The following is a 13,639-nucleotide window of genomic DNA, read 5'->3' as shown; positions in this document are numbered from 1 at the left end:
AGATAAAAGAATTGGACTGATCCTGAGTTTGAGGGAACTTTCCTGGCCATGATACCTGGGGGTACAGGGTGGCAGCAGCAGGAGGAAGTAAAAAGGCAAAGGGAAGAGGCATCATCAAGCTGAGTCAAGTGCTGAGTGGCTTGCTTGGCAGTGGGTGCATGTGTGTGTATGTGTACATGGAGGCACACGCTGGGCGTGAGTCCACCCCTGCACTCACTTGGTATTCCCTCTTTTCCTGACATCATGATTCAGGGTGCACACTGTTGAATTCTGCCAGCAGGCAAGGGTGCTGCCCAGAGTCACAGCCCCTGGTTCTCCCCAGAAACTGGGGCCATTTCCTGACCCGGCTGTGGCAGGCCACAGGCAGGAAAAGCTCCCATTTGGCACCAGGTACCCAGGCTGGACTCCCAGGAACCACACACCTAGCTCTCTTTAGCGAACAGGTGGTCGTGTGCCTATGGCTAAAAGACATTAAAGGAGCAAGAGTCCACGAGGGCTGTTTGAAAACTATGGAGTGCCACATAAGTCTCAGGCTGCGTTGTCATTATTACAAGGGCACCCATGTGGTTGGCAAGGCCCCCCTCAGACCCCATCTTAGCTAAGACCCGGATATCAGCATGCAGAAGCACTGGCTGGATGCTTTCACTAAATCCTTGCTCCCAGCCTACAGTGGGAGAACATGAGCTGGGCGAGCTGGGTCATGCACTGGCTGGCAAACACAGGACTACTCAATCAAACAAAAAAAAAAAAAAAGAAGAAGAAGAAGAAGAAATCTCAAAAGACAGCCTGGCAAACACAGGCCCTCCCTCCCAAGCTGAGCCTCTCTCGTGAACACGGCGCATGATCTCTTACCGTGCATGGGATTTCACTGTCGAGCTCCCGGAACACGGACACCCAGTCATCCTGCTTGGCCACATTCCAGTTGGGATAGTCCAGGAAGGTGGCCTGGGCCATGATCTCCTCCTTGTCATTGTGCAGTGTAATGGCAAGGTTTGCCTTTTCTCTGTGGGGAACGATTAACATTGCACACGTGAGTAAAGGTTGCCAAAGGTAGGTGAGGACATGTCATTTTCTCCCTCCTTAGGCTACCAGGGCTCTGCAGTCACCGCGTGAGGTTTGCTAACCTTTAGAAGAGGTGCGAATGATCTTCTAGCTACCTTGAGGGTAGATTCTTCGAGACATCTGGTGCTATCAACTAAGCTTTTCTTTAAAATAACATCTTGAGAGAGACAGTTAAGCCCCTAGTTGGGATGCTTGCATCTGGTGGAGAACCTGGGTTTGAATCCTGGCTCTGCTTCCAATTCTAGCTTTCTGCCAATGCTCACCCAGGGAGGCAGCAGGTGATGGCTCAAGTACTTGGGTCCCTACCATCCATGTGGGAGCCCCAGATTCAATTCTGGACTCCTGGCTTTGGCCTGCCCTATCCCTGGCTAGTGCAGGAGTTTGGGGAGTGAACCAGCAGATAGCAGATCACTGTCTTTCTCTGTCTCTCTGTGTCTCTTTACCTTTCAAATAAACAAATAAAATTTTATCTCTTCAAACAAGTATTATGATAATGATATTAAGTATCTAATAGCCTTTCGTTAGAAATCAGATAGGAAAATTATTTCTCCTTTCCTGTATGGGCCTAAATGTGCGAAAGTAGGGTGGTGAACCGCTCCTCCTTGCCCAGGGCTGAGGAGATGCCCAGAGTATGAGACTGTGAGTGCTAAAGTGGGGGAAGTCCTGAGCAAACCAAGATTAACTGGTCACTGATGTGCAGCAGCAAAGCCCAGAGCGTAGCTGCATCTCCATCAGCATGCTGACACAATCTCCCCAAACCCTAAGCCTGTGTCCCTAACTGATTCACGTGGACACTGAGATCCGAGTGCCACTGACCCAGCTGCAGAAACTGGGATGCTAACTTGCTTAAGCAAAGGCAGCCCAGCAAGTGGAGGAGAAGCGGGCCTGCCAACTCGCTCCTGCTAGTTGTTCCGAAGGGGCACCTGTCCCCCAGTCCCACCCAGTGCTATCCAGTGTTATGGCATGCCAAGACCATAAGAGCTATGACTTCAGAAACGGCATGCTGTTTGTCACGTGCACGACCATGTGTGTGTGAATTGAAAGGCAATGTCGGCCGGCGCCGTGGCTCAATAGGCTAATCTTCCATCTTGCGGCGCCGGCACACCGGGTTCTAGTCCCGGTCGGGGCGCCAGATTCTGTCCCGGTTGCCCCTCTTCCAGGCCAGCTCTCTCCTGTGGCCAGGGAGTGCAGTGGAGGATGGCCCAAGTGCTTGGGCCCTGCACCCGCATGGGAGACCAGGAGAAGCACCTGGCTACCGGCTTCGGATCAGCGCAATGCACAGGCCATTGGAGGGTGAACCAACGGCAAAAGGAAGACCTTTCTCTCTGTCTCTCTCTCCCTCACTGTCCACTCTGCCTGTAAAAAAAAAAAAAAAAAAAAAAAGTCCACATTTCCAGAGGACAAAGTTCCACGACAGTGAATATGGAAGGGAGGAAGTGGTGGGCAAGAATTGGGGACAGGGAGGCTGCTATCCCCTCAGGGGAGCAGGAGACAATGTGTTCCTGGAAGCCCAATTTCAACTTGAAATGCATTTATCCATGGGAACCTTGGGATGGTGGTTGGGTTCTACAGCACATTTAGCACAGTACCACACCGAACAGACATTATAGATTAAATAAGCCTTTGTGGGCTGGCCTGGGAAGCCAGCCAGGAAGAACTTTGTCTCTCTCTCTCTCTCTCTGCCTCTCCTTCTCTCTGTGTAACTCTTTCAAATAAATAAATAAATCTTTTTTTAAAAAAGAAAGAAGCTCTCCTTTATCTCCTTTTCTCTCGCTGTAATTCTGCCTTTGTAATAAATCAATCTTAAAAAAAATTATGGGAAATTCATATTTGAGGAAAAAAACTGTCATAGATTTCAGATTCTTTGCACCAAAATAAACATATTTTAATTTCATTTTTCCATGCATTTTTTGAAGTATGCAAGTCAGAGGAAAAAAATAACTAGAAAAATTACTTTTAACACCATCCTGCAGAGATGGCCAACCATGGTGATTCTGGTTTCTCTCTAGATGGATCTTTTCTTGTAGGTAGCTGTGTGCATGTTGGCTGTATTTTGCATGTGTTTGAAAATGGAACCGCACCACCCACAGCGTGTGGGGTCCACGCATTCCCACTGGAGGGCATTTATCATTGCCACTCGAGAAGTTCACCAAGCAGCCATGGCTCACACACGTCTCATTCCTGGAATTTTATTTTTGTTTCCTTTAAATCGATTTCCTTTTGGCTTAAAGAGGAGTATTTTAACAGGTATTTCACATCAGTACAATAAAGGGAAAGCCAGCCCCTCTGAGAGGGTAACTATAAACACATAGAATATTTAAAACAAAAATGCCCTGGGCATGTTACCAACTCGTATCCCTTTGGGTACCACTAGATGTATGAGCATCTTAAGAGAACATTGAGCTCAGGATGTCAGTCTCGGCACCTACCGCCACTGTCCTCTCTCATGGGAGGTCATAGGTAGTCACGTATCCCCATACCCCTCATCCACTGGGGATGAACCACGGTGCACCTGGCCCACAGGCTCCATCCGAGCATTGGCTATAGAGGAAAGGAGGTGGTGGGTGGTCTCTCAGCCTTCTAGAATACAGTATCTGCGCAGTGAACCATAAGCCAAGGAACATAGCCCCTCAACTTCTCCCCATCGGATTAACTGAGGGCTCCACCCCGCATGCCAACTCTGAAGTGTTTCCTTTCAGTTTTCAGTCTTCTGGGCTTCTCTACTGCAGGCTCCCAGGTTTATGGCCTACAGCCTCAAGCTGAGAGCCACCCCCTACCACCACCACCACTACCTAATTCAGCAGAGAAATCATCTAGGGCACAAGGACCCATGCTCACGGGCTATGACGACAGTGGATGTGGAAGGGAGGAAGTGGTGGGCAAGAATTGGGGACAGGGAGGCTGCTTTCCCCTCAGGGGAGCAGGAGACAATGTGTTCCTGGAAGCCCAATTTCAACTTGAAATGCATTTATCCATGGGAACCTTGGGATGGTGGTTGGGTTCTACAGCACAATTAGCACAGTACCACACCGAACAGACATTATAGATTAAATAAGCCTTTGTGGGCTGGCCTGGGAAGCCAGCCAGGAAGAACTTTGTCGCAATGGGAAAATGCACTACAATTTCCAAATAGCTGACTGTAAAAAGTAACTTCTGTGGCCTTATCCTTTTGTGTACATAATTTCTACTTCTTATTACCTCTGAGCCATTATGGCCTCTACAGGACAGATTAAAAAAAAAAAAAAAAAAAAAAAACATCCTGAGAGCAAAGAAAGGGAAAGAAGGGGAGGGAGAAAGTAGAGGCAGAAGGTGTGCTTTGAAAAACTGGATTTTAAACTGTTCTTTGTAGTCATCTAAATACAAATTTGAGCAGCATATTAATAAATTCGAGGGCATTTTCAAATGCTTATGGAAAAATGTTAATAATTCTGCTCTCCGCAAACTTTTTGAAGCCTCTTCGTACACACACTTATGTATTTCACACTAAGGATGCCAATGCTCAAAGATATTATCTAGCAACAGAAATTAGGCACTTTTCTTTGGAGTAACAACTCATTTATTAAATTCATTTAGGGAATTTTCCAAGGATGGCCAATACGAACTTCACTACAGTTGACGGCAATCTTGGGGAAAACTGTATCGGACCCTTCTGTTTTGGCTCTGTGTGAATGAAAGGGACTCCCATGTTCCTTTGTCTGCATCACATGTGAAGTGGCAGTCCAGGTGTGTGCTCTTTCTGTGTCTTTGCAACTTAGGTATGTCTCCTCTTATTATGGCTGTTTTGGTTTGGAGCCAACCTTCCCATTTGTATCCATTAATAATTTTATCCCAAAACATTTATTGTGACTACTGATACTCTTTTAGATCTTCGCTTTGCATTTCTCATTCCCTTTTTCCTTCTATACACCACTATAATCTCTGTGTATTCTTTTAATCATGATCTTAACCATGATAACATATATTCTTAACAAAATCTTTACTCTCTTCCAGTTAACAGCCACTCCCAAAGCTTGATGGCTTACAGTAACAATGTACCACTCTCTGTGAGTTCAGTGGGTTCCACTGGGCAGTTTTCACCTGGGATTGCTCATGTGATGGCAGTCACATGGCGGGTGCGGCCAGCATTGTCTGAGGATTCAATGCTCACCTACAAGGGTAGCAACTGGTACTGGTGTCACTGTTGGAAGACGTGTGTGTAGCCACCTAAGCAGCTTTAATTCATGTGGCCTCAGCATTCTGGGAGGGAGCATTGCAAGAGACTCAGTGGGAGCTGCAAGGCCATATGGGACTTGGGCTTCGAGTCAGACAGTATTGCTTCTGCTGCTTTCTGGTGGTTACACACCATTCAGCATGAGCAGGGGTCAAACAAGGGCACAAATGCCAGGATGTGTGGCTCATGGGAGGGAGAGGGAGCACCTTCCTATGCTACTTACCGCACCATCTTCTCGAACAGAACCATAAGAATACTTTCGTTCTAATCAGGTTCCTCTCAGCTGATACCGTTTTGTCTTTCTTAAAGTTCTACTGTATTATTTCTCACAGATCATTATTTTGTTTTTGTTTGTCTGAATGTGCACCCATCTCCTAGGTCCTGAAGAATGGTTCACTGAGCACACAAGTCTAAGTTGACGTGACCTTCTCGCCAGTTCTGAAGACCCCTGCTGCCTCTGGCCCCACTGCTGCTAGTGAGAGGTCATCTGTGAGTCTAGCCCTCGAGAGCTCCTGGCAGGGAATCTGTCTTGTCTTTGTGGCTGTCATTCAGACCTTTTTGATCGAGCTGTCTCATCGCGATGTGCTTACCCAAGGGTTTCTCTGTGCATTTCTCCTCTTTGGGACTCAGTGAGTGACTTTCCTGAATCTAAGAATTAGTGCTTTTCAACAGTTCTAGAAAATTCTCAGCCATTCTCTCTTCAAATACTGACCTTTCAACTTCCCATTATCTCCTTTCACAACTCCAATGAGCTCTAACACGTTTCATGTTTTACTATTTTTGTCTCCCTTGGTGCTGACGTCTACGTAATTCATTGGTACTGATTCTGCAGTTCATTATTTGTCATCAACTATGTCTATGCTGAGACTTAATGTATCCCCTGAGATTCTAACTTCAAGTATATTTTTACCTTCAAATATTTTATGTGACTTTTGCTCAAATCTGTTTATTCGTTTTTGTGGTCTTTTAATTCTTGAACATCCTCTTAAACTTACCCCTTCCCTTTAGGCTTTGTAAACATAGATGTTTTACCTTTGTTTAACTTAATAAGTCTTTGAGAATCTGACTCTGCTGTATAATTCTTGTTGTTCTTGGTCCTCACTAATGGCTCATGTCTGAGCCTGCGTTCATGATTTCTGACTGTGATCTCATGTTCTCTAGAACTTTATCTGCAGGAAAGATTTGGAGTATGAGCTGACATTGAATTCCTTCAGACCTGGTCTGTGTATGTATCACTTGTGAGCATTTTCCATTAAATTCTCCCCTTGAAGATTTTGGGGACTATACTTATAATTAACATGGAGCTCAAACCAGCAGGTGCTAAGAATTCTCACATTAGACTTTATTCCCCTCAATTCCATGCTGAAGTTGAAACAGTAGTTTCCTTATCTCAAACAAAAACAAAAAAAATTTTTTCAAATGTGTGTGAGGCAGAGAAACAGACACACAATAGACAGAGAACTCCCATCTGCTGGTTCACTCTTCAAATGTCCCAAACAGCCAAGGCTGGGCTGGAGCTGAAGCTGGGAGCTAGGACTCAATCCTAGCCACAAGGGTGGCAAGAATCCAATGACTTGAGCCATCGCTGCCACCTCTCAGGGTCTGCACTAGCATGAAGTTGCAATCAGGAACCGGACTTAGGAACTGAACCCAGGGAATCCATTACGGGATGTAGGTGAGTTAAACCACTAGGCTAAAAGTCCGATCCTTACATTGAACTTTTACGCATTGGGTTTATATTTCACTCATCCTTACAATGAACACCCCTGCTTTATACAAAGAGATCTCATCCTGCCCTCCTCGTGGGGGAGTGGTTATCATCTGTTCAACGCAGAACTTTCAAAACAGAAATAGGAGGTTTCCAGAATGTTACAAAAACCCTCAGGGAGAAAGCTGCTGTTGGTTCTTGCTGATCTTGTTGACTTTCTGGTTTCAGTTTTGATGGTGGCTACGCTGACAGGGTCTTTAATGTCTGTGTTTCTGTGTATGTGTCACCGAGGTTTTTACTGCTTCCACTGAGCAGACATTATCAGTCCGCCACAATGCCAAAAACCGAAATCATTTCATTGGCATGTGTATTTGTAATGCATTTTATACATAAGTACTTCAGAAAAGCTCATAGAAAATGGAATTAAATGATAAGTTTATTTTTGTACAAACAATATTTGAAATTCACACATGGCTTTTCAAGTAAGATGCATTTTCAGTGAACTTTCTTAAGACCCACTGTACGCTTTCCCTACTGGCATTTAGTAACATGTCAATTTATGTTACATTCTTCCGTGTGGAAACCCAAAACTACAAACTTCAAAGTCTTGGGCTAGCCCTAGTTTAAACATTTTGATTTTACTTGATATGAACCCTTAGGAAATCCAAAATACTAGGCCATCTAATATTCCCTGCAAAAATAATGAGCAGCAAATTAAAGAATAAATTCTGGTGTTGCTAGAAGATCTATACGTTTAAAAGAAAATAAACAGGGAGAAACAAATCTTTTAAGAAAAAAATCTATGCATACTTCAAAGTTTAGAAGAATCTTTTAAAAGCAGTGGTAATGAATCAATCCCGGTTTTTCCCACTTACAGCTTGACCTCAGGCAGCCCGCTGATCCTCATCTGTAAAATGGACACAGCAGGGGCTGGCGCTGTGGCGTAGTGGGTGAAGCCGCCGCCTGCAGTGCCAACATCCCATATGGGCCAGAGTTCAAGTCCTGGCTGCTCCACTTCCCATCCAGCTCTTGGCTATGGCCTGGAAAGCAGTAGAAGATGGCCCAAGTCCTTGGGCCCCTGCACCCATGTGGGAGACCCAGAATAAGTTCCTGGCTCCTGGCTTCAGAAGGGCGCAGCTCTGGCCATTGCAACCACTTGGGGAGTGAACCAGCGGATAGAAGACCTCTCTCTGTCTCTCTCTCTCTCTCTCTCTGTCTCTGTCTCTCTCTCTCTCTCTCTCTCTCTGTCTCTCTGTCTCTCTCTCTGCTTCTCCTCTTCTCTGTGTAACTCTGACTTTTAAATAAATAAATAAATCTTTTTTAAAAAAGGACACAGCAATGGCTACTGCAGAGAAGCATCCGAGTGATTAAATGAGATGACGTCAGCACATCGCAGAGCCCCACACCAAACAAACTCTAAATCCGGCAGCCCATATTGAGGTGCCGAGGGGCTCCGCCAGTGAGGGCAGCACTTGTGACGTGAACCCAGCGCACTTGAACCCAAAGCCCACGGGGAAGCTGTCACTGGATACAACCATCTGCCACTCCCGGTTCTTGCTAACGCCTTTCTTCCCTGGAAGCCCATGCAGGACGAGGGAGTGGGGTCCCCTTCCCGGGGTGTGACAAAACAGACACCCTTGAACTGTAGGCTGCGTACTTACAGGAGATAGATGATATTAAATTTCCCAAAGAGCTTCTGGGTAAATTTCCTAATGAGGCTCTTGATACAGTGGATATCCTGCGACTCTGTTCTGCGGCAATGAACCACTTCTACCTTGCCTCTTGGAGAAGTGAGTACTGACATGTTGTATCCTGTCCCCGAGAGAGAGAAAACAGTCCACGATCAACCTGAGATGACAACTCAGTTCAGCTGCAGGACTCACAAAAGTGTACATTAACTCAATTTCCATATGGCCACCAGGAGCCCAGCACAGGGGTCCCAGATAACACACCTTCCCCTGGGGGCAGTGGGCAACGACCTTCCCTGCAAATCAGCCAACACGGTTGTCCAGAGGAGGATAAGGTGTCGCAAAAATGACCTGTCTAGAAATTTCTGCAGCTGAGGCTGGAGTGGTGGCATGGTGGGTTAAGCTGCAGCCTGCTGTGCCGGCATCCCATACAAGCGCCGGTTCAAGTTCCAGCTGCTCCACTTCTGATCCAGCTCTCGGCTATGGCCTGGGAAAGCACTGGAGGATGGCCCAAGTGCCTGAGCCCCTGCACCCGCATGGGAAGACCCTTTGGAAGCTCCGGGCTCCTGGCTGTGGATTAGCTCAGCTCCAGCTGTTGGGACCATTTGGGGAGTGAACCAGAGGATGGAAGATCTCAATCTCTCTCTGCCTCTCCCTCTTAACTCTGCCTTTCAAATAAAATAAATAAAGCTTAAAAAAAAAAAAAAGGAATTTCTGCTGCAACTGTATTCTTTGTTTCCAAACATTCTGACCACGGGCTTGGAAAACACTGAAAGGGATTATTTGCTGATGCAGTATCCTCTTAAATGTCTCAGCCACCACAGCGTGGTCAAAAGGTGCAGGGGAAAATGCTGACAGCTGCAGCTGTGTCCACGCAAGATGTTCCAGGCGCTCCATGATAAAGGAGCCCAGACTCTCCCATGTGATTTCTGAGCCCACTCTCTGCCGACAGAGACAGTGGAGGGTCTGATGTTCCAAAAACACAGCACGTTGGGAAATGCGGCAGACAGGAACCACAGACCACAAAATGATTTCAGTGCCTCTCTCAGTGTCTCAACGTCAGTCTCGTCTTCTCTCTCCCTCCCCCAATCTCTTCCTTTGTCCCTTCCTAGGAAAAATCAATTTATCATGCACCATCCAGCAGGCTCAAAAATAGGCAAACTGGGGACTGGTGCTGTGGTGCAGTGGGTAAAGTCTCTGCCTGCAGTGCTGGCATCCTATATGGGCACTGGTTCATGTTCCAGCTACTCCTCCTCCCATCCAGCTCTCTGCTATGGCCTGGGAAAGCAGTGGGGGATGGCCTGAGTCCCTGGCCCCTGAACCAGTGTGGGAGACCAGGAAGAAGCTCCTGGCTCCTGGCTTCGGATTGGCCCAGCTATAGCCTTTGTGGCCATTTGGGGAGTGAACCAGTGGATAGAAGTCTCAGTCTCTCTCTCTTCCTCTCCTTCTGTAACTCTACCTCTCAAATAAAAAAAAAAATCTTTAAGACAAAAGAAAATAAACTCTAAGTATATCATAATGAAAACTACAAAACCTCAAAGACAAAGCCCTCAAGCCAATCAGGAAAAATGCAAACCACATCTGAGAGAAAAGTAACTAGGCTGACATATGGCTCATTAGCAGCAAGAGAAGCCTGGAAAACCTTTTGAGTTTTAGGCTCTGTGAGCACATGTGCTCTATATAAATACTCAGCTCTGTGAATGTCACACTGTAGCCAGGTAACAGCCAGATACAATGTGAATACAAACAAACCTGACTGTATCCCAATACAAATTTACTTATGAGCACGGAAATCAGACTGTGGTGTAATCTTCCTATGTTGCATAACAGTCTTTAACTCTGTTCAAATGTTTAACACATACAAAAGTCCTTAGCTCACAGACTGCTCAAATGGGCAATGAACTGAACTTGGCCTGTGGCTCTGCAGTTTTTACGCTACTCAAATAGTGGTTTTGAAATTGAGAAATAATCACCAACCTAGAAGTCTACACCTCGCTAAGCAATCATTAAAAAATGAAGGTGAAATAACGACAATTTCACACAGAAACTGAAAGAGATTACCGAAGAATCCAGTTGAAAGATCTAGTGAGAGGTGTATTTCAGGAAGAAAAGAGTTAGAATCAGAAGGGAGTGGGCTGTGAGATGAGAAGCTCGGAGGGAACAAGTAAACACGCGGGTGTACCTGGATGAGCATTCAGGGAAAAGAAGTAATGATTTTTTTTTTTTTTTTGACAGGCAGAGTGGACAATGAGAGAGAGAGACAGAGAGAAAGGTCTTCCTTTGCCGTTGGTTCACCCTCCAATGGCCGCCGCGGCCGGCGCACCACGCTGATCCGATGGCAGGAGCCAGGTACTTCTCCTGGTCTCCCATGGGGTGCAGGGCCCAAGCACTTGGGCCATCCTCCACTGCACTCCCTGGCCACAGCAGAGAGCTGGCCTGGAAGAGGGGCAACCGGGACAGAATCCGACGCCCCGACCGGGACTAGAACCCGGTGTGCCAGCGCCGCAAGGTAGAGGATTAGCCTAGTGAGCCGCGGTGCCGGCCTATGATAATATTTTCTTAAAAAATACAATGCTGAACCGAATTACCACACAATCAAAACATGTGACAGAAGGACGATGAGCTTGTTGGAACGCAGCTGGGGACAGTTAAGCCACTTATTCACTTGTTCAATCACTTGTAGCTGCCAACTTCAGGCATGGCACCTAAGGGAAACACCTGTTTATTCCATGTTCTTTTCATTTTCATTTATTTATTTTAGAGACAGTGAGATAATGTTAGAACTGAGAGAGAGAGAGAGGAAGTCAGAGAACTCCTATCTGTTGCTTCACCCACTAAGTGCCTGCAATGGCCCAGGGCTGAACCCAGGAGCTGGGGACCCAAACCAAGTCTCCCAAGTGGCTGGCAGGAATCCAGTGACTTGAGCCATCACCACTGCCTCCAAGCATCTGCTTAGCAGGAAGCTGGAGTCAGGAGCCAGAGGCAGGTATTGAACCCAGGCGCTCCGATACGGGATGCAGGAGTCAAATGTTAATAACTATTTGTTAATTTTCTTAGGTGATTTTATCTTTATGGTGGGAAAATAATTATCACCTCATCCCTTTTATTTAAATTTTTGAAAAGGGAGATAAGTTAAAGATATTTAAATAATATGGATGGTAGAGCGCTATGACAAATATTTTGGTACTGGATATAATTTCGATGTATTTTTTTAAAAAGATTTATTTATTTATTTGAAAGGTAGAACTATAGAGATGCAGAGGCAGAGAGAGACAGAGAGATTCTTCCATGTGCTGGTTCACTCCCCAGATGGCCACAATGGCAGGGGCTGGGCCAGGCCGAAGCCAGGAGCTTCTTCTTGGGCAGGGGCCCAAGAGAGCTGGATCGGTAGTGGACTTGAACTGGCGCCCATTTGGGATGCCGGTACTGCAGGTGGCAGCTCCACCACCATGCCACAGTGCCAGCCCCGAAATATATTTTTAAAAGCAACATAACCCATAGGATAATGTAATATTACCACACACACAAATACACTTTTTTCCTAAACACCAAAGGAGATTTGCAATTGGAAATTCTCTTAACTAGCATGAAATATTAGTGCATATCACTAAGCAAAAGAAGACCATCTGAGGCCTGAGGTTTTTGGTTAATCCTCCACCTGCAGTGCCAGCATCCTATATGGGCGCCAGTTCTAGTCCTGGCTGCTCCCCTTCTGATCCAGCTCTCTGCTGTGGCCTGGGAAAGCAGTGGAGGATGACCCAAGAGCTTGGGCCCTTGCACCCGCGTGGGAGACCTAGAGGAAGCTCCTGGCTCCTGGGTTTGGATCAGCCCAGTCCGGACTTTGTGGCCATTTGGGGAGCGAACCAGCGATGGAATACCTCTCTCCCTCTCCTTCTCTGTAGCTCTACCTCTCAAATAAAATCTTTAAAAAGACGACAATCTGACAAATCTACATATTATCCAACTGCTCGATATTCTAGAAAATGCAAAAAAAAATTTTTTTTAATCAGAAGTTTCCTGGAGTTTGGGGGAGAAAGGGATGAACAGGGGTGGGATCTGAGGGTGTGAGGGGGAGCTGGGCGATACCACGGTTGGATTCGCGTCAGCACGCCGCTGCCTGACCCTACAGGGCGCACCACGCCAGGAGAGAGCCCCAAACTGCGGACTCGGGAGAGGCGCCGCGGGCCGGCTGGGCGAGTCGCTTTCCCTCTGCTCAACTTTGCTGCGAGGCCAGGAGTCCCTTCCCAACCTCCTCGGCACCGCTGGCCTCACTTCCCTGCCCCTGAGGAAAGGTCGAGGGCTATCACTGAGAACCTCACAGCTGTGTTTCCCTTCCATCTTGGGGAAACCGGGCGAAGCTACGAGCCCCGCTGCGCAGCCGAGGCCCCTGGCCTGAGAATTTCGGTGACCGGGGCACACCTGAAAATGTTAAACACGTTTCTTACCGCAAGGCGGGGTAGTTCACTAGTTATTCTGCTCATGTGTTCTCACTTTTTCCTAACACCTGCCTTGGAAAAGACCCGGGATTCCAGGCTCCAGAGTTTAATTAGCGGCGCACTATTGGCCGAGAACTGGAAGCTGTGGGCACGGACGTCGGAGACTATAAAGCCCAGAATGCAACGCGGCGCAGGCTCCCCCTGGGCACGCCGGGAATGGTAGTTTCCCCTCCGTTCCTGACGTCCCCGGCCCTGCAGCGTCTAGAGCAGAGGTTGGCTCCAATTCCCTATCCAGGCGCCTCGGCTGAACACACGAACCCGTTCTCCTAGGATCATCCCAGTCCCAGAAGCTGATCTGGGAGTGAGCCTTTGACACCCTGGATCCAGTCCCCGCGTACCCACCTCAACCCCAACTCCAGGACGCTGAGCTCTGCTTCCAGCTCCGAGGAGGACGCGCTGTCTAGTTACCACGGCAACGGCTCTACCGTGGTCATGGCGCATGCGCGAGGTCAAAGGTCGTCCTCGGGAGTTCCGC

At 47.2% G+C, this 13,639-nt stretch overlaps 1 protein-coding gene across 4 annotated transcripts in view; it reads right to left on the bottom strand.

Moving 5' to 3' along the window:
• The window catches only part of CFAP61 (cilia and flagella associated protein 61), a 252,953-nt gene extending 239,318 nt beyond the window's left edge, over window positions 1-13,635 (bottom strand). For 3 of the 4 annotated variants that reach the window (XM_008256339.4, XM_051845334.2, XM_008256341.4), the window contains exons 1-3: window positions 13,507-13,635; window positions 8,642-8,792; window positions 853-1,003 (exon numbers count right to left, since the gene is read on the bottom strand). In XM_008256339.4, coding sequence (XP_008254561.2) covers window positions 853-1,003; window positions 8,642-8,784 — 294 coding nt within the window. In that variant the 5' untranslated portion in view covers window positions 8,785-8,792; window positions 13,507-13,635. Of the gene's footprint in view, window positions 1-852; window positions 1,004-8,641; window positions 8,793-13,113; window positions 13,282-13,506 lie in introns of those variants that run through there. The other variant, XM_008256340.4, reaches the window with a different exon arrangement.
• Between the last annotated feature and the right edge of the window lie 4 nt (window positions 13,636-13,639).

This window comes from Oryctolagus cuniculus, chromosome 11, assembly GCF_964237555.1.
Source record: "Oryctolagus cuniculus chromosome 11, mOryCun1.1, whole genome shotgun sequence".
Taxonomy (NCBI): Eukaryota; Metazoa; Chordata; class Mammalia; order Lagomorpha; family Leporidae; genus Oryctolagus; species Oryctolagus cuniculus.
This window is presented reverse-complemented; position numbering and strand designations above follow the sequence as displayed.